This window comes from Camelina sativa, chromosome 14 (genome assembly GCF_000633955.1).
Source record: "Camelina sativa cultivar DH55 chromosome 14, Cs, whole genome shotgun sequence".
NCBI classification, from domain to species: domain Eukaryota; kingdom Viridiplantae; phylum Streptophyta; class Magnoliopsida; order Brassicales; family Brassicaceae; genus Camelina; species Camelina sativa.
The window spans coordinates 10996052-11013985 of record NC_025698.1 but is presented as its reverse complement, the minus strand read 5'-3'; the positions used below and the strand labels follow the sequence as shown (position 1 = coordinate 11013985).

Sequence of the window (17934 nt, the reverse complement as noted above, 5' to 3'; positions counted from 1 at the left end):
TTCATTTGTGCTCCTCAAATGTTTTTGTTTAAACGTTAAAACATACTCCATACTCCCTCTGTCTCTAATATATTGATGTTTTAGGATTTATTTTTGTCCCTCAAAAATTGATATTTTAGAATAAAAAACTAAAACAATTATACTACTTTATGCTTTTTTGACAAATGTCATTTGTCTATTAGTTTATGGTTTCTCTATCCACCAAAACGTAATTATAAATTAATTTACAAATAAAATTTAAAAACTTTTCTTACAAAGGAGTAAATTTTTGTCAACTAATTTGCTATACAAAAGAAAGACATTTCAGTTTCTAAAAGACGTTTGGTTAGAAAGTTCATCCAAATTAGAAAACTGATTCAATGATAATGACACTAACCTACTACAACACTCAACGATAAAAAAAGGATGTCAAAAAAAAAATACTTTCACATAAAATAAAACATCCTAATAGTTATATTATATCTCGATGATTTAAATAACAAATCAACCAATTATAATAACACAAGTCACCCACCACGAACTCATTTTCCTCTCCCTTTTTTTTTTTGTTCATTTTTCTAGTCGTCTTTAAAAAAAACACACAATTTACACAACGAACGAACGCACATAAAGCTATATATCATATAGCAAGAAGCTAATCACAAAAATCGAAACTTTCAGACAGGTCCAAAACCAGACCAGAATCATCAGAGTCGTCGAATCCAGTGAAACACAAAGCTCTTTTTTTTTTTTTTCGGTCCTGATGAATCTTTTGATTGAAAATGCGGGTTTATTATATATTAGGAGAACCATCTCCTCCTCGTAAAATACCCTCCCCTCAGAGTTCAGAGTTTGTCATCTGAATCGGACTACGACACAAGATATGTCGTCTTTACTCTCTCTTCTCAATGCTTCTGCTGTTAGTTCCTTTGCTGCTTTCTGCGGATCTTTCACCCTTCTTGCTATCTCCATTGCCTCATCATTTGTCATTACCTGTTTTACATCATCATTTCAACAGCACAACAAACAATCAGAAAACACATTCTCAAAACACTCGGTAAAAGTTACCAAAAAAAAAAAACACTCAGTAAACAAAGAGATGAACTGGTTTCATTCGAAAGCAGAATCAATCTATATTCCTTTACCTTCCAAATGCCATCACTAGCCAAGAGAAGAACATCTGTCAAGCTATCTACAGTGGCTTCTTTTATGTCAGGTTCTGAACTCAGGTGTGTCTTAAGCCCTTTGTCTCCAAAGGCACGAGACACAGCTAACTGACCATTCACCCGAGGAACATCCCCTGTTAGATCAAAACACCATGGAATCCTTATCATACATAATCAAAATGGAACAAACTAATGACTAAAGATGCTGTATCAAATTAGTTTGTTTACCTGGTAGATTGGATACAAATCCACCTCTATCCTCAATGCTGGACCTTTCAGTACGGGGCTCATGATCTGTACTCATCTGCGTTGTTTTGCCTCCTCGAGAAAGAACTGCTCTAGAATCTCCCACATTAGCTACCCACAACTTCTGCCCATTAATCAATATCGCAGTCACGGCCGTAGACCCACCACGACCCAAGTCAGAACTATTTGATAGAATAGCCTGGTCTGTCTTCTCATAAGCTTTTGCTATAGACCTTCGAGGATCAACCCAGAACTCTCCCTGAACAAAACAATCAAAAGCATATGATTACTGCATGAAAGACAATATCTTAAACCATGCCCATGAGGAAAGACAGCAACCACTCTAATAATCCCAAGTATGCATGTTTCATGGCTAAGTTAAGTTTGGTATTCCATATCTTGTGAACAGAAATACCAAAGGAACCATTTGCATAGAAAACTAAAAAAAAGAGTAATCTTTGTGTACCTCCTTGAGGATATTGGAGAAGAGACGTTTCTGCAAGTAGGCAGGGACACTATCACCCATATGACCATCATAAATAGCAAAAAGACCCAATTCATGGTCTTGGACGTTGATAAAGTTAGCAACATGATAATCCTCCATGGGATGGTTAGCTTTCCCTTTGACTAGACTAAAACCATACTTGATAATCCCTTCATCACTTCTTCCTTTACCTGATCGAGATGACGATTGTCCTCCCACAACCTTAATAAAAAACCAGACAAAGAAAAAAAAAGCTCAGATCTTTCACTTTCTAAAACATCACTCCCATCACAGATAAGAAGAAACACTCTGAATGAACACATCAATCATAAATAAAATAAAAAAGTTTTTTTTTTGTGAACTTTCCTGATAATTTTCTTCAAACATGAAAAGAGAAATCCCCATGATAAAATTATTATATAACACCGATCTCAAGCATAGAAAAATCTCACCTTTGTGACACATCTCAAGCATAGAAAAATACCAAAACCGTAACAGTAAAAAATGAAGGAAAAAAAAGAGTGAATCTTTTCTCTTTACCTCAGAAGCGGAAGTGAAGCAACAAAATTTTCCCATTTTGAATCGAAGAAGACAATTGTTTCGCCGATTTTTTCAACCTTGGCAGATTTATATATATATACCAATAAACAAACCAATCTGCAAACAAAGCAAAAAAAAAAAATCAAAAAATCAAAAACCTCGAAAACAGAACATAGAAGAGGGCAAAAAAATCATTACAGGCTCAACAAAATAGGAGGGATATTTACCAGGTGAGATAAACCCTAAAAATTGTTTGATTGAATTGAAGAAGAAGAAGAAGATACTCTCAAACAAAAACGACAAATCCACAAAAAGTCTCTGCAACGAAGTCTTCGCTCTCTTTCTTTCTTTCGTNTTTTTTTTTTTTTTTTTTTTATGTCTTTTTCCTAACGCTAAAACTTTTTATTATATATATATATATATATATTCATTAATTTCATTTCATTCACTGAAAGAGAAAAATAAGAAAGCTATCTGTATTTTTCTTGGTATTGCATTTGGCGTGCTTCATAAATATTAAATCTTTTTTTATGCCCTATATTTATTGACTGTTAAATAATGACCATTATACTTCCTTCTTTGCGTCCGATTACTTAATTTTAGTAGTAATTGCTAGTTAACCTTCGAATTTTTTTTTTTTTTTGGTTAAATGATTTGTAAAATCACTTCGAGTTAAAGTAAAAAATGAGGGTGTCGACAGATAAATAAGAATTGATTGGGTCAAAAGTGAAATAAAAGAGAACATGAGGGGGAAGTTTGAGTTAAGTGTAAAATGAAATTAGGGGAAGAAAAGAGAAGAGAGAGAAAGGGATGAAGCAGAAGAGTGATCTGGTCAAAGAAAATTAAAATTAAAAAAGCTGCCATTTTTTATAAAAAAAATTAGTCTCTTCTTTTGCTATTTGGCATGTTGACTTCCTCTTCCTTTACATTTATATCATCATCTCCTTAACAAATCCCTAAATTTTGTATATTTTTTTATGTATGCGTTTTCACTATTCCGACATCCTATATGTGCGCAAAAAATATTTTTTTATTTATAATACTCTAGAAATCATTACTAAGCAAAAATGTTGTTTCTATTGAATAAGTAATATATTAATTTTTTTTTTTTTTAAACTTTGTTTTTTCTTCACCCGTTATGTTTTGCAGTATTTATTTAACTAAAAAACTCTTGACCCGTCATTCTTTATGTGGAATACGTCCAACTAATAATCCAAAAGCGAAAGACTAATTAAGTCTTAAGTAATTGTTTTTTTTTTTGGTTTAATAATTTGTACAAGGTAAATGAATGTATCGATTACACAAAAATTAATGCATAAAATCAGCCGTCTCCCGAGAAAAACATATCCATTTTGGATTTGATGGATCAACGATTGCGTTGAAATTACCTTTTGTTTTTACAGCTAAAGTTATATTAGTAGTACTTAAAAATTAATTGAGTATAAAATATTAGTAAAACAGGTCTCTTGGCATTACCAGAATCTCAAAGTATCTACGAATGCGACAAGAAAGTGGAAAGGGTCAAAGGCTTCGACGCGCTTACTAGCCATCTTTTGTTTCTTCATTTAATGTGATTCGCACACATTTCATGACTTTTTTGACCCCCCCACATAACCCTTTGCTTTGTTTTTCTTTTCTTCCTTTAATTAAAACACATATCAATTAGCTAATGCTACCTAGTTCCCTTATTTATACTACTACATTAAGATTTATTTGATTGCTTTGCCTAAAACAAACGATTTCTTTCTTTAAATATTAAACGTGTTCGTCTAATCCTCCGTGATATGTTCCTCCAAATTCGCTTCATAGGTCCCCTAGTAATGTGTACAGTTGTTACATCATGTACTCATTTCTTGCTATGGGCCTTTTATGATCCCAACCCATTATTTAGAAAATTCAAAGAGTTTGATCAACCTTATCTATCTTATGAGTTATCTATATATATATATACTGCAAGTACTGATTATTTTATTTTCTATACTTATCAGCTTATGTTTGAATGGCTTCCATCAGCATTACTCCATTGCTATCCATCCAATTTCTTCCTGGTGATTCGTTTCAGGCCTCAGTGATCTCTCCACTTGGATTCAGTGTTCTGTATTCAACAGCAAATTGTTAACCTCAAGAGCAAATGAACCACTAATAATACCAACAAATACCCAAGATACAATTACAGGGGAACTATTAAGATGACAAATAAATTCAACACTTTTGGAGCACAGGTTTATCAAAGTTTTCTGAAGATAGCTACTGGATCAGTAACAGATTCTGGATGTAATTCTCTTCCCAACATTTACAAGTTCGTGAAATACTCGCATAGTTTTTATTCATGTTATAAGAATGAGATAGTTGTTGCAAGCAGCAAAATGTTTATGTAATCGCTGAGCAAGCTTTCACAAAGAGCATGTATTTGCAAGAGAGAGAGAGAGAGAGAGAGAGAGAGAGAGAGATAGGGAACTGACTTTGCGAGGTAAACTTCAATCAAATGCATAGGGATCATCAGCATATGGGTTGAGGGAGCCTTCTGAAAACAAGTCTCCAATATTTGCAGAGCCAGTCATCATTCCTCCCTGTGATTATAATATTATGCAGTTAAGTCACAAAACATTTTAGAAACCTAGCATTACAACAGCATCATCCATAACTTCTTGACTTGGAAACAATTTCCGCACTTCTAATTTGAACTAAGTGCCGGACAGTATTAGTGGTCCTTAGAGGTTGTTTGGCCTTTTTCTCAGCATTATACTTGGATAGACCTAACCACACCTAAACAGTTATGAAAATTCTGAGCTCCAATCACCTGTCAGATTATCTATATTATTACTAAGGGAGATGAGACGGATTAAAAGTTACGGAAAACTTTTGCGCATTTCATGAAAATATGATGTTTTTCCTATCATCAGATTTACTCTTATACTCTCTGATTCAGCAGTAGTTTACTTGTACGGGGGCTTATATACGTTAAGCATCAGCAAAAGTAGTGAATTTGTATTTCACCTTGGCGATACTTTTGGGGGTCTTCAATTTGGGTGTCAATCTAGTACTGCGTCTTTGTGGCTCCTGTTGAAAAAGAATGTAAAGCAAGGTTTCTTGAATATGTTATATATCTTGTTTGGATGGATAAGGTACCTCAAACATGGCTGTATTTCTTGTTTTTCTTCGTTTGGTTACCCTCCCATTGTTCGTTTCAACTTCATACTCACGATGAGATACCTGCCGAGTTAAACCACAAACCAAACGATGAGATTGATTGTGATGTAAAAATGTAAAGATTACAATGCTTACCCTACTATGATGCTTTGGATTTGGAATGCTCGGGACGCTTCCTGTCTTTACGTTGTGAGTTTTCTTCAATATTTTGGACACAGGTGTTTCTTTTGCCTTTACAAAAGCAGAGTCCTGCATTTGATCCATTAGGAAGTGGTTATATGTATGTAGCCTTGACAAAGCAGAAAGGAGCAAAAATCTATATTTGATTCTCTGCCTGTTCGTCGTCATGATCTGTCCTCACTCTTATATGCTCGCTTCTTTTGCTACCACCAAGACGAGAATCTTTCGAAATTGAATAGTTCTACAATATAATAAACATCATGTCAACTATATGATGCAACCCTAACAATATCCACTTACAAAATACATGTTTTCCAGTTATTACCCTGCTGATGTTATTTTAAGCCAAGTGGATAGATAACAATAAGTAAAGAAAATGAAGTTCACTCTAACCTTGTTTGAGTTTACTTCTTGCTCTTCAGGTGGATTGTCACTCATCACCTTCCACTGTAACTGCACCAAAGCTTTTTGCCTCTCTTCCTGCAAGGTTAGCCCATTAGTTAAACCCATAAAGATTCATCTTATAATGGATCCTGTTAAATATCACTTACTTTTTTCCTCTGAAGATCTAATTCTTCTTGCAGCTTCTTACAATCATCTTCATACTGACACTTGAATGATTTCAACTGGACATCATTCTCACTCTTGAGAGCTGTTATCCTCTGGATAAATATACAAGCTATTTGAATACCATAGGCTAGGTACTCTTGCATCATTCTGAACAATGAAGTTATATCTGTGGGTACCTCTTTTAGTTCATATTCAGCCTGAATCTGATTTTGTCTCAGCTCCTGGTCATACTTAGCTTTGAGGTTGAGCTCCTTACTCTCATGCTCCTTCCGAATACTGAGAATCTGGGATGCAGATTTTATCAGTTTATCTGCAATATAGTTATTACTTGGCTTGACATGCTGTCAGTTATAACCTTTCAAAACAGATAAAACTTACAACTCAACCTAGTTTGATTCATTCATTCTAAGCTATACAACTCCATGATTGGTGATGGTGAACCATCAGGTTTCTATGGAATCTAATAATAGTCAATGATAGTATTGGACGAGTAGAACAATGCATGAAATCAGTAAGAAGATAAGATGTGATAGCTTTTAGTCCAAAAAGTTTGTCAATGATTCGGAATATATGGAAATATCAATCGATGAGTTCAAAGATATGCCATACATACCAGAGAAGCATGTTCCGTTTGAACGGTCAGCAGTTTCCCCTTTGATTCTTCTTTGCAATCTGAGAGTTCTTTATCATATTTAGTGGACAACTCTTTGATAATCTTTTCAACCTGAAATAAGAACCGCCAAATCATCACCAACTGCTCAGCAGACTGCAAATAAAAGATACTACAGTCATATATACCTTATCCTTTTCAGCATTAACAATTTCCTGCTTCTCGACGTCATACTTCCTCCTGATATCATTAATTGCCTGCAAAATAACATATACAGATCACATTTTCTTTGCATATTGCAAAATAACATATTGTGTTGGTGAACCCTAACGACACTAGTTTTGCTAATATATACCTGGTCATTCCTCTGTGATAACTCTTTCAAGTGCCTTGATAATTCCAACTGTTTGCTTTCCAGCATCATATCATATTGCTTCTTTGCTTCTACAAGCTTAGTTTCAGCAGTTACCAGTAACTCCTTGTCCTGCAGTGGGATTCATAATTGATAAGTACTACGAAGGTGGATTAAAAACCATAAACCCATCCCCTAAAATCAAATTTTTAGACCTTAATGATTTGTTGGTTCAACTTCTTCTCGTTTTCATTGCACTGGTGGATAAGACGCCCTTTCTCCTCTATGACGGTGNGTTCCGTTTGAACGGTCAGCAGTTTCCCCTTTGATTCTTCTTTGCAATCTGAGAGTTCTTTATCATATTTAGTGGACAACTCTTTGATAATCTTTTCAACCTGAAATAAGAACCGCCAAAAACATCACCAACTGCTCAGCAGACTGCAAATAAAAGATACTACAGTCATATATACCTTATCCTTTTCAGCATTAACAATTTCCTGCTTCTCGACGTCATACTTCCTCCTGATATCATTAATTGCCTGCAAAATAACATATACAGATCACATGTTCTTTGCATATTGCAAAATAACATATTGTGTTGGTGAACCCTAACGACACTAGTTTTGCTAATATATACCTGGTCATTCCTCTGTGATAATTCTTTCAAGTGCCTTGATAATTCCAACTGTTTGCTTTCCAGCATCATATCATATTGCTTCTTTGCTTCTACAAGCTTAGTTTCAGCAGTTACCAGTAACTCCTTGTCCTGCAGTGGGATTCATAATTGATAAGTACTACGAAGGTGGATTAAAAACCATAAACCCATCCCCTAAAATCAAATTTTTAGACCTTAATGATTTGTTGGTTCAACTTCTTCTCGTTTTCATTGCACTGGTGGATAAGACGCCCTTTCTCCTCTATGACGGTGTGGAGCTCGTTCACCTCTTTTGCCAATAAATCCGCCTGCAGCTGATGGCTCTCACTCTCTTTCTGTAAAGCCTCTAGTTCCTCAACTTTTCTCTGTGCATCTGCCTGCAGTTTCTCGTATTTTTCTTTGTTTTCCATCTCTAATGATGAAAGCTTCAACGACAATTTTTGCTGAAAGATATACAAGTAAATCAAGCATTGCAGGCATACATTAGATACAGGGCATAGGATAGAAACGAATTTGTATACCTTCTTATCCTCTGATGTCTTCACACTTTCCAATAAAGTTTCTATTTCCTCTTTCAGCTTTGAAATCACTGATTCTGCCTCAGCATGTTTTGAAACTAGTCCTTTTGCATCAGACTCCAGTTTATCAATGGTCTGGCTTGTAGAACACCGTATCCCAGAAACTTGAGATATTAAAGACTCCTTATCAGCCTGGAGCTCAACTATTTTCCCGTTTAGTTCCTTTCCTGCTGATTCCAAAGCTTCTTTTTCGGCAGTTACGCTAAAGAGCCCACGCTGGAGTTGATCGAATGATCTTTGAGCGCGATCAATTGCAAGATCTCTGTCTTTTTGCAGCAACATAAAGTGGGTATCATATAGGCCACTAAGTTGATCAAAATTCTCCGTGAAGATCAAATTATTTTTATCCAGATTAGTCAACTCGGCTGCCAAGTAGCGGACAAGGTCATCGAGCTTTTTAACCTCCTGTTCGGAGCTGACCAGTTTTTCAAACAGTTCATTTGCACTCAGCTGAACACTCGTCTTTTCTTTTTCCAACTTCTCTTGGATACTAACAAGTTCTTTGACCTCGTCTTCTTTTGTTGTTAACTCAAGATGTACCTTTTCTAGTTGGGAATTCAAGTTTTCAACGTTGAGTTTTCTTTCGGCTGCAGTTGCTTCCAACTTTGTTATCTCAGCATCTGCCACAGAGGAATCACTCAATAAGAAGATACAATTGCTGTAAATCATGAAAAAATTTCACAAAGATTCAGATAGATTTAAGCTCTTCAAATTGTAATCTAGAACAAGACTATTTCAACCATCATTTTTCACTGCATGTGACCAACGGCATTGAGATTTCATGTAGAACAAGACACAAACCTTTCTTCTCTATGATACTGGCAGTTCTGCACTGTTCATTTAGATAGTATATATCCTTCTGTTCTTTCTCGAGTTTGAGCTCCTCAAATTCCTTATCCCCTGCATTTTTGACTCAAAGATGTTAGATACCAGTTGCTTTTCAAGTCAGAAGTAGAATAATTTAACAACTTACTGCTTGTGATGTTCGCTTTAGCAGCATCTAAGCTTAAAGACATATCTTGCATTTGCTGGTTTAAAGAGTCCATTGCTTCTGAACTAGTATTGAATTTGCTCTCGAAAAAGTCCTTATCCTTCTCAGCTGCAGATGCAAATTAGGAAACAGATAAAGCAACAAATCATATATGATTTTCACAAGCTCAAATGACTGTATGATCATATAATGTTACAAAAGCTCAGATGACTGTATTATTACCATCCTGAACTTGGGAAGCCAAGTGCTGTAGAGTCTCAGTAAGCTGATCACACAGAGCCTTTGTTGAAGAGAACTTAGACTCCAATCCTCTCCAAAGCTTTTCATCTTCCTTTTGCCTAACTCTGAGCTTAGCATTCTCATTAAAAGCGTTCTGCAGTTTATCCTCTAAGGCATAGACATGCTCCATTGAATTTTTCAGGTTACAATTCTAACACCATGGAAAAGCAAAATTTCCATCAAAATTAGGTGAAATATGTAACTGCGATGAACTCAGAAGAACAAAAACAAGAGCTCGAACCTTCCGAGCACAACGAAGTTTCCAATACACAAAATCAAAAACACAAACCTAGCAATATACCTCAAATGCACATCCATCGAATCTATAAATTCGTAAACACAAACAATGTATGAAGAAAACAGGATAGCTTCCAAAATACCGCCAGTTCGAGATCTGTTCTCATAGCCGCCTGATCCTTCACCAGCTTCTCTGTTAAACAAACGTAAAATCGTCGAAATCATCAAAAAAGTACGATTCGAGAGTGGCGGAGTGAGATAAACAAGAGAAATACCTGCAGTGAGCTTCAGATTCGAGAAACTTCCGGAGGAGACGGAGTCCTGCGGCGGACGAGTGGAATAGGAGTGCGTCTTCGCCGATCCAGACATCGATCGGAGTTGATCGAAGCTCTTCATCGCCGGAAACCCTAACTTCTGCATCTCGAGATCGTAAGGAACAAAAATTGATGAAATCGATCACTCGCTCTAGATCTCTCGCTCACAATTTCTCTCGCTCACGGAGATCGAGATTGTAAGAAACAAAAATGACGAAATCGATCCTTCTCTCTTGGTCTCTCGCTCTCAATTTCTTGCTTGCGCTCTCGGATTGAGTGAGAAAGAAACTAAAATCAATTGGGCGCCAATAACGTCGGTGGTGCCTATTTATACCGGAGAAGCCGATTCATTCTCTCCTCAACGGCATGCTGACATCAGAGACTTAGAATATCGCAGGTATCACGTGGCATTATTGACGGCTGAGATTAATTATCAGCGAGCCATTTCGATCGACTTCTTTGTTTTTCATTTTCTTCGTCGCCATTTCAACGAAATATACATAACAATCACACAACTCCCCATTTTCTTGTTAGTGTATAAAGGTGTGCGGTATATATAATAATCAATCTATATAATTTTCGTGCACAAATGTTATATTTCAAAAAAAAGAAACAAATTATTGTTGAAGTGTACCAAACTCTCTGTTATGCAAATTTTAATTTCGTACTGAAAAGAGTTTTAAACTACTTACTTTCAAAGACATAAACTAAGGGATCCCCATAAACTAATCATGTACCCCAAGTGGAGAAGAAGCATAAATAGCGATTTACATGTTAAAACATACAGCCGGCCGAATCATGGGTCCAAACTCCAAATTGCTGACGTGCATGTTGAACTCTGCACTCCTAAGGTAAGAGGTACAAACAATGAAGCAAGCATGAGGTAGATACTAGGACATAGTCTGAGAGAGGAAAGCAATGTATTGAGGTAGATAGTGGATACAGCTTTTATTAGTATGTTCCTATGAAAACGGCAGTACATAAACAATAGAGGAGGAACTAGTGTTAAACTCTTTTGTTCAATGTGTTTGATATATCCATCTAGTGAGGATCCATATCAGTCAAGTAGTTTCTCTTACAGTATGATCCAAAATTGAAAGAGTATCAATAAGAGTTTTATTACTTGAATCAGCTTGTCTGCATTCACCAGATGGCTAGAAAAGACATGAAAACATCCAGCAAAGAAACCCAAAGCTTTGGATCTAATCGAATTATGAATTTAACATACTCAAAACAATCATATAAGGAGTCATAAGTCGTGCTTGAACTGAAGCAACCACATTTTTGGAAGTTGTTAGATTGACAGCTTCAGATGCAAAGCTCAGAGCTTTATAAAGCAAAAGATTTTGAGAATAACAACAGTTGAGACTTAAGCACAATGACAAAGAGAGACCAACAATGCAAACCAAATCCACAAGATGCACCAATAATACTAGATTAGTGACCAGATTAGTTGAAACATTCCTCACAAACAGGCACCATAATCCTGATAACAACCCTACCAATACAACTAAAGGATCCAACAACGAAGAATAGTGAAGATTCAATTGCATCTTCCACTAAAAGGGTTCACATCACAAACATCAGTAGCAAAAACCCAGAAAACCCTAGCAAAACCCCCAAAAGAACATCATAAACGAAACCTTACAAGTAAAAAAATTTCCCAATCAATTTAAACCTCGTCTTCATGGAGAAGCATATTTGGGATTCCTTTGTTAACCGGAAACTTCCGTCCAGTCTCAGGGCAAACAAGCGCACCTTCCTCAAGGTGGAGCTCTAGCAACGCGTGGTGGAGTTTCTTAAGAAAAGACTCATCGGATTCAAGCACCGCCGCATCCGGAGAATCCTCAGGTAACTCTGCATATCCCATGGAGCGAGCACCTTCCACGAGAGCTTTCCACTCGAGCTTCGCGAACATGTGCCTGATAAAATCGGGATTGAAATCGACTTCCTTCTTAATCACGTTCCCAGCTTCGATCCGCAGAGGGAACCCATTGGTGACTCCTTTGATGTTGCAGGAAAGCATATTGTGCGTTATCAGCCTCATCTCTCTAGCTTCTCTCTGGCAAAACCTAGTAAGAGAAAAAAATAAGAGAGGAAGAAAAAGAAGTGAAGAAGGCGGAGAGGCTGCTCTGCTAAAGCAGCGGCTGAGGGTTTTTGTGTATCAAGCGCAGCCGTTGATTATGCCACCTGGCTATTGCGTTATTTTGAGACTCTGACGTCAGCAAACCGCGTAAGTTTTACGCAGCTCTCTAGCGCGTGGAGTATATATCTATTTCCCCAAAAAAAAATTGCCGTTAGCAGAACGAGTCGGCTTCTCCGGTATAAAACACCACCGACGTGTTTGGCGCTCAACTTTATTTCAGATTCATCTCACACAATTTCGAGAGCGCGCGCAAGAAATTGAGAGAGAGATTGAGCGAAAGACCTCGAGCGAGTGATTGATTTCTTCGATTTTTGCTCCTTACGATATCGATCTCCGATCTCGAGATGCAGAAGTTAGGGTTTCCGGCGATGAAGAGCTTCGATCAACTCCGATCGATGTCTGGATCGGCGAAGACGCACTCCTTCTCCACTCGTCCGCCGCAGGACTCCGTCTCCTCCGGAAGTTTCTCGAATCTGAAGCTCACTGCAGGTATTTCTCTTGTTTATCTCACTCCGCCACTCTCGAATCGTACTTTTTTGATGATTACGTTTGTTTAACAGAGAAACTGGTGAAGGATCAGGCGGCTATGAGAACAGATCTAGAACTGGCGGTATTTTGGAAGCTATCCTGTTTTCTTCATACATTGTTTGTGTTTACGAATTTATAGATTCGATGGATGTGATGTGCATGTGAGGTATATTGCTAGGTTTTGTGTTTATGATTTTGTGTATTGGATAGTTCTTTGTGATCGGAAGGTTCGAGCTCTTGCTTTTGTTCTTCTGAGTTCATCGCAGTTACATATTTCACCTAATTTTGAAGGAATTTTTTGTTTTCCCATGGTCTTAGAATTGTAAGCTGAAAAAGTCAATGGAGCATGTCTATGCCTTAGAGGATAAACTTCAGAACGCTTTTAATGAGAATGCTAAGCTCAGAGTTAGGCAAAAGGAAGATGAAAAGCTTTGGAGAGGATTGGAGTCTAAGTTCTCTTCAACAAAGGCTCTGTGTGATCAGCTTACTGAGACTCTACAGCACTTGGCTTCCCAAGTTCAGGATGGTAATAATACAGTCATCTGAGCTTTTGTAACATTATATGATCATACAGTCATTTGAGCTTGTGAAAATCATATATGATTTGTTGCTTTATCTGTTTCCAATTTGCATCTGCAGCTGAGAAGGAGAAGGACTTTTTCGAGAGCAAATTCAATACTAGTTCAGAAGCAATAGACTCTTTAAACCAGCAAATGCAAGATATGTCTTTAAGATTAGATGCTGCTAAAGAAAACATCACAAGCAGTAAGTTGTCGCATTATTCTATTTATGACCTGGAAAGCAATTGGTATCCAAGTTCGTAACATCTTTGAGTCAAAAATGCAGGAGATAAGGAATTGGAGGAGTTCAAACTTGAGAAAGAACAGAAGGAAATGCTTTATCTAAATGAACAGTGCAGAACTGCCAGTCTCATAGAGAAGAAAGGTACGTGTTTTGTTTTATTTCATTTCATAATGCCATTGGTCACATGCAGTAAATAAAAATGGATGAAATATTCTTGTTCGAACCTAAGGTTTGTAGAGCTTAAATATGTGGCCACACACCAAAGTAGATGGGAAAAAGCAATGTTTCTGAAAAATGTGACTAAAGCAATTTGGTCTTCTTATTGAATATTTCCTCTGTGGCAGATGATGTAATAACAAAGTTGGAAGCAACCGCAGCCGAAAGAAAACTCAACATTGACAACTTGAACTCCCAGATAGAAAAGCTACATCTTGAGGTGACAACAAAAGAACACGAGGTCAAAGACCTTGTCAGTATCCAAGAGAAGTTGGAGAGAGAAAAGACAAGTGTTCAGCTGAGTGCAGATAAACTTTTTGAAAAACTAGTCAGCTCAGAGCAGGAGGTTAAGAAGCTTGATGAATTTGTCCACTGCTTGGTAGCTGAGATGACTAAATTAGACAAAAAGAATCTGACCTTCATGGAAAAGTTTGATAAACTAAGTGGCCTATATGATACTCACTTTATGTTGCTGCAAAAAGACAGAGATCTTGCATCGGATCGTGCTCAAAGATCATTTGATCAACTCCAGGGCAAGTTATTTAGTGTAACTGCCCAAAAAGAAGCTCTGCAATCAGCAGGGAAAGAACTAAATGGAAAAATGGTTGAGCTCCAGAACGACAAGGAGTCTTTAATATCCCAACTTTCTGGGGTACGCTGCTCTGCAAGCCAAACCATTGATAAACTGGAGTCTGAAGCAAAAGAACTAGTTTTAAAGAATGCTGAAACAGAATCAGTGATTTTGAAGCTGAAAGAGGAGATAGAAACTTTATTAGGAAGTTTGAAGACATCAGAGGATAAGAAGGTAAAAAAAAAAATTTCTATCCCTATTCACGGTTAAAACTGTATCCCATGCATGCTTGCAATGCTAATTTCTTTTCTTGTATATCTTGCAGCAAGAATTGTCATTAAAAATTTCATCATTAGAGATGGAAAACAAAGAGAAATGCGAGAAACTGCAGGCAGATGCCCAGAGACAAGTTGAGGAATTAGAGACCTTGCAGAAAGAGAGTGAGAGCCATCAGCTGCAGGCGGACTTATTGGCAAAAGAGGTGAACGAGCTCCAAACCGTCATAGAGGAGAAAGGGCGTCTTATCCACCAGTGCAATGAAGACGAGAAGAAGTTGAACCAACAAATCATTAAGGTCTAAAAATTTGATTACGGGGCATGGCTTTTTGGTTTTAAATCCACATTTTTAGTACTTATCAATTATGAATCCCAATGCAGGACAAGGAGTTACTGGTAACTGCTGAAACTAATCTTGTAGAAGCAAAGAAGCAATATGATATGATGCTGGAAAGTAAACAGTTGGAATTATCAAGGCACTTGAAAGAATTATCACAGAGGAACGACCAGGTATATCTGTAGCAGTTTTTCCATATATTAGCAAAATTAGTAGCAATATGCAAACACTCTAATGACAATTTGATCTCTATATGTTCTTTTTAGGCAATTAATGATATCAGGAGGAAGTATGACGTGGAGAAGCAGGAAATTATAAATGCTGAAAAGGATAAGGTATGTATGACTGCAGTATCTTTTTTTGCAATCTACTGAGCAAATGATGTCTGGGTGCTGTTTTTTGTGGTTCTAACTTCAGGTTGAAAAGATGATCAAAGAGTTGTCCACTAAATATGATAAAGAACTCTCAGATTGCAAAGAAGAATCAAAGAGGCAACTGCTGACCATTCAAGAGGAACATGCTTCTCTGGTATCCATCGCATCTATATCTTTTCTTATCTTTTATTTTTTGCAGTCTACTGAGCAAATGCTGTTTTCATATATAGATAATATTTTAACGAGCTTTTTGGACAATGTTGTTTGTGAATATCTGGTTAAACTACCACATCTTATCCTGTTACTGGTTTCATGCATTGTCCAGTCCGATACTATTGATCAGTATGACTAATTTCCAAAGAAACCTGATGGTTATGACCATCCTCAAGTATGAAGGTGCATAGCATAGAATGAATCAATCCAACTCGGCTGAGTTGTTAGGCTTAATAATATAAAATGAAGATATCTGCAATCAAGTTCCTGTTTTCTTGTATGCATTATCTGTTTGGAAGTTTATTTCTGACAGCATGTCAAGCTAAGTTCGAATTATTATGGAAATAAACTGAGAAAGGCTGCATGTTCCCCAGAGTCTCAGTATTCGGGAAGAGCATGGGAGTAAGGAGCTCAATCTCAAAGCCAAGTATGACCAGGAACTGAGACAGAATCAGATTCAGGCTGAAAATGAACTGAAAGAGGTACCCGCAGATTTAACTTGATAGTTCAGAGAGATGCAAGAGTATATAGCTTTTGGTATTCAAATAGTTTGTATATTTATCCAGCGGATAACAGCTCTCAAGAGTGAGCATGATGCTCAGTTGAAAGCATTTAAGTGTCAGTATGAAGATGATTGCAAGAAGCTGCAAGAAGAATTAGATCTTCAAAGGAAAAAAGTAAGGGCTTCTTAATAAGATTCATTATAAGATGATGATATGGGTTTAACTAATGGGCAAATCTTGCAGGAAGAGAGGCAAAGAGCTTTGGTGCAGTTACAGTGGAAGGTGATGAGTGACAATCCACCTGAAGAGCAAGAAGTAAACTCAAACAAGGTGAGAGTGAATTTCACTTTCTCACTTATGATTATCTAATCTACTTTAAGATATGTGCTTAAAAATAACATAAACAGGGTAATATATGGAAAAAAGATGTATCTGTAACTGGATATTGTTAGGGTGTTGCATAATATAGTTGACACGATGTTCATTATTTTGTAGAACTATTCGATTTCGAAAGATTCTCGTCTTGGTGGTAGCAAAAGAAGCGAGCATATAAGAGTGAGGGCAGACAATAATGACGAACAGGCAAAGAATCAAATATATAAGTTTGTTCGTTTCTACGTTGTCAAGGCTACACATATAAACACTTCCGTATGTATCAAATGCAGGACTCTCCTTTTGTAAAGGCAAAAGAAACACCTGTTCCAAAAATATTGAAGAAAGCTCAACATGTAAACACAGGAAGCGTACTGAGCATTCCAAATCCAAAGCATCATAGCAGGGTAAACATTTGAACTTTTACATCTTTATACTTTTGCATCAAAATCAAGCTCATCGTTTGGTTTGTGGTCTAACTGGGCAGGGAACTCATCGCGATTATGAAGTTGGAACGAATAATGGGAGGATAACCAAACGGAGAAAAACAAAAAATACAGCCATTGAGGTACCTTTTCCATCGAAACAAGAAATATTTGGAACTTATTCAAGAAAGCTAGCTTTACACTCTTTTTCAACAGGAGCCACAAAGACGCAGGACTAGGGCTACACCTAAATTGACCCCCCAAAGTGTCGCCAAGGTAAAATAAAAATTCACTACTTTTGCTTATGCTTGAAATGTATAAACCCCCCTCAAGTAAACTTAGTGCTGGAGTAGAGAGTAAAAAGGTAAACTGGATGATAGGAAAAACATCATATTTCCACAACATGCACTATAGTTTTTTCTGTAACTTAATTTACTCCACCTTATCTTCCTTGTCAAGAATAGATAATCTGACAGGTGACATCAATTGAAGCTCAGACTTTTCATAAATGCTTAGGGCCGCTTAGCCAACTGTTAGGTCTATCCAAGTATAAATACAGTGATCCTTGTGCTATGGAAAGTCCAGAACTTTAAGTGCAGAAATTGATTTTAAGTCAAGAAATTATGGATGATGCTGTTGTAATGCTGCTAGGTTTCTAAAATATGTTCTAAGTTAACTACGTATTAACAGCAGGGCGCAGTAAGGACTGGTCATCTTGGCTCTGCAAATATTGGAGATTTGTTTTCAGAAGGCTCTCTCAACCCATATGCTGATGATCCCTATGCATTTGATTGAAGTCTACCACACAAAGTCAGTTCTCTTCACTACACTATCTCTC

General features: G+C 36.9%; 4 protein-coding genes across 6 annotated transcripts in view; 1 reads left to right on the top strand and 3 right to left on the bottom strand.

The window, feature by feature from the left end:
* On the bottom strand, positions 567-2793 carry LOC104740932 (probable protein phosphatase 2C 9). Its single transcript, XM_010461675.2, has 6 exons — positions 2643-2793; positions 2416-2532; positions 1858-2097; positions 1374-1650; positions 1125-1279; positions 567-972 (listed from the first exon to the last, which is right to left on the bottom strand). The coding sequence occupies exons 2-6, from the start codon at positions 2449-2451 to the stop codon at positions 835-837; spliced, it is 846 nt and encodes a 281-aa protein (XP_010459977.1). The 5' UTR covers positions 2452-2532; positions 2643-2793; the 3' UTR covers positions 567-834.
* On the bottom strand, positions 4201-10833 carry LOC104740931 (synaptonemal complex protein 1-like). The gene is made up of 19 exons (XM_010461674.2): positions 10293-10833; positions 10161-10210; positions 9724-9931; positions 9484-9609; positions 9312-9410; positions 8454-9130; positions 8127-8375; positions 7915-8043; positions 7748-7816; positions 6929-7039; positions 6492-6599; positions 6297-6407; positions 6139-6225; positions 5900-5986; positions 5701-5814; positions 5545-5628; positions 5413-5475; positions 4878-4985; positions 4201-4510 (listed from the first exon to the last, which is right to left on the bottom strand). The coding sequence occupies exons 1-18, from the start codon at positions 10435-10437 to the stop codon at positions 4893-4895; spliced, it is 2610 nt and encodes an 869-aa protein (XP_010459976.1). The 5' UTR covers positions 10438-10833; the 3' UTR covers positions 4201-4510; positions 4878-4892.
* On the bottom strand, positions 11751-12469 carry LOC104740930 (multifunctional methyltransferase subunit TRM112-like protein At1g22270). Its single transcript, XM_010461670.1, has one exon. The coding sequence runs from the start codon at positions 12376-12378 to the stop codon at positions 12004-12006; it is 375 nt and encodes a 124-aa protein (XP_010459972.1). The 5' UTR covers positions 12379-12469; the 3' UTR covers positions 11751-12003.
* Positions 12651-17934, top strand: part of LOC104740927 (synaptonemal complex protein 1) — a 7114-nt gene continuing 1830 nt past the window's right edge. Inside the window, exons 1-18 of one of the 3 annotated variants that reach the window (XM_010461667.2) lie at positions 12651-12966; positions 13038-13087; positions 13324-13531; positions 13645-13770; positions 13852-13950; positions 14154-14830; positions 14922-15170; positions 15254-15382; positions 15476-15544; positions 15627-15737; positions 16171-16278; positions 16363-16473; positions 16543-16629; positions 16795-16881; positions 16965-17078; positions 17159-17239; positions 17313-17372; positions 17790-17906. In XM_010461667.2, coding sequence (XP_010459969.1) covers positions 12822-12966; positions 13038-13087; positions 13324-13531; positions 13645-13770; positions 13852-13950; positions 14154-14830; positions 14922-15170; positions 15254-15382; positions 15476-15544; positions 15627-15737; positions 16171-16278; positions 16363-16473; positions 16543-16629; positions 16795-16881; positions 16965-17078; positions 17159-17239; positions 17313-17372; positions 17790-17891 — 2613 coding nt within the window. In that variant the 5' untranslated portion in view covers positions 12651-12821 and the 3' untranslated portion in view covers positions 17892-17906. Of the gene's footprint in view, positions 12967-13037; positions 13172-13323; positions 13532-13644; positions 13771-13851; positions 13951-14153; positions 14831-14921; positions 15171-15253; positions 15383-15475; positions 15545-15626; positions 15738-16170; positions 16279-16362; positions 16474-16542; positions 16630-16794; positions 16882-16964; positions 17079-17158; positions 17240-17312; positions 17373-17786; positions 17907-17934 lie in introns of all 3 variants that reach the window. The other 2 variants (XM_010461666.2, XM_010461668.2) reach the window with 2 other exon arrangements.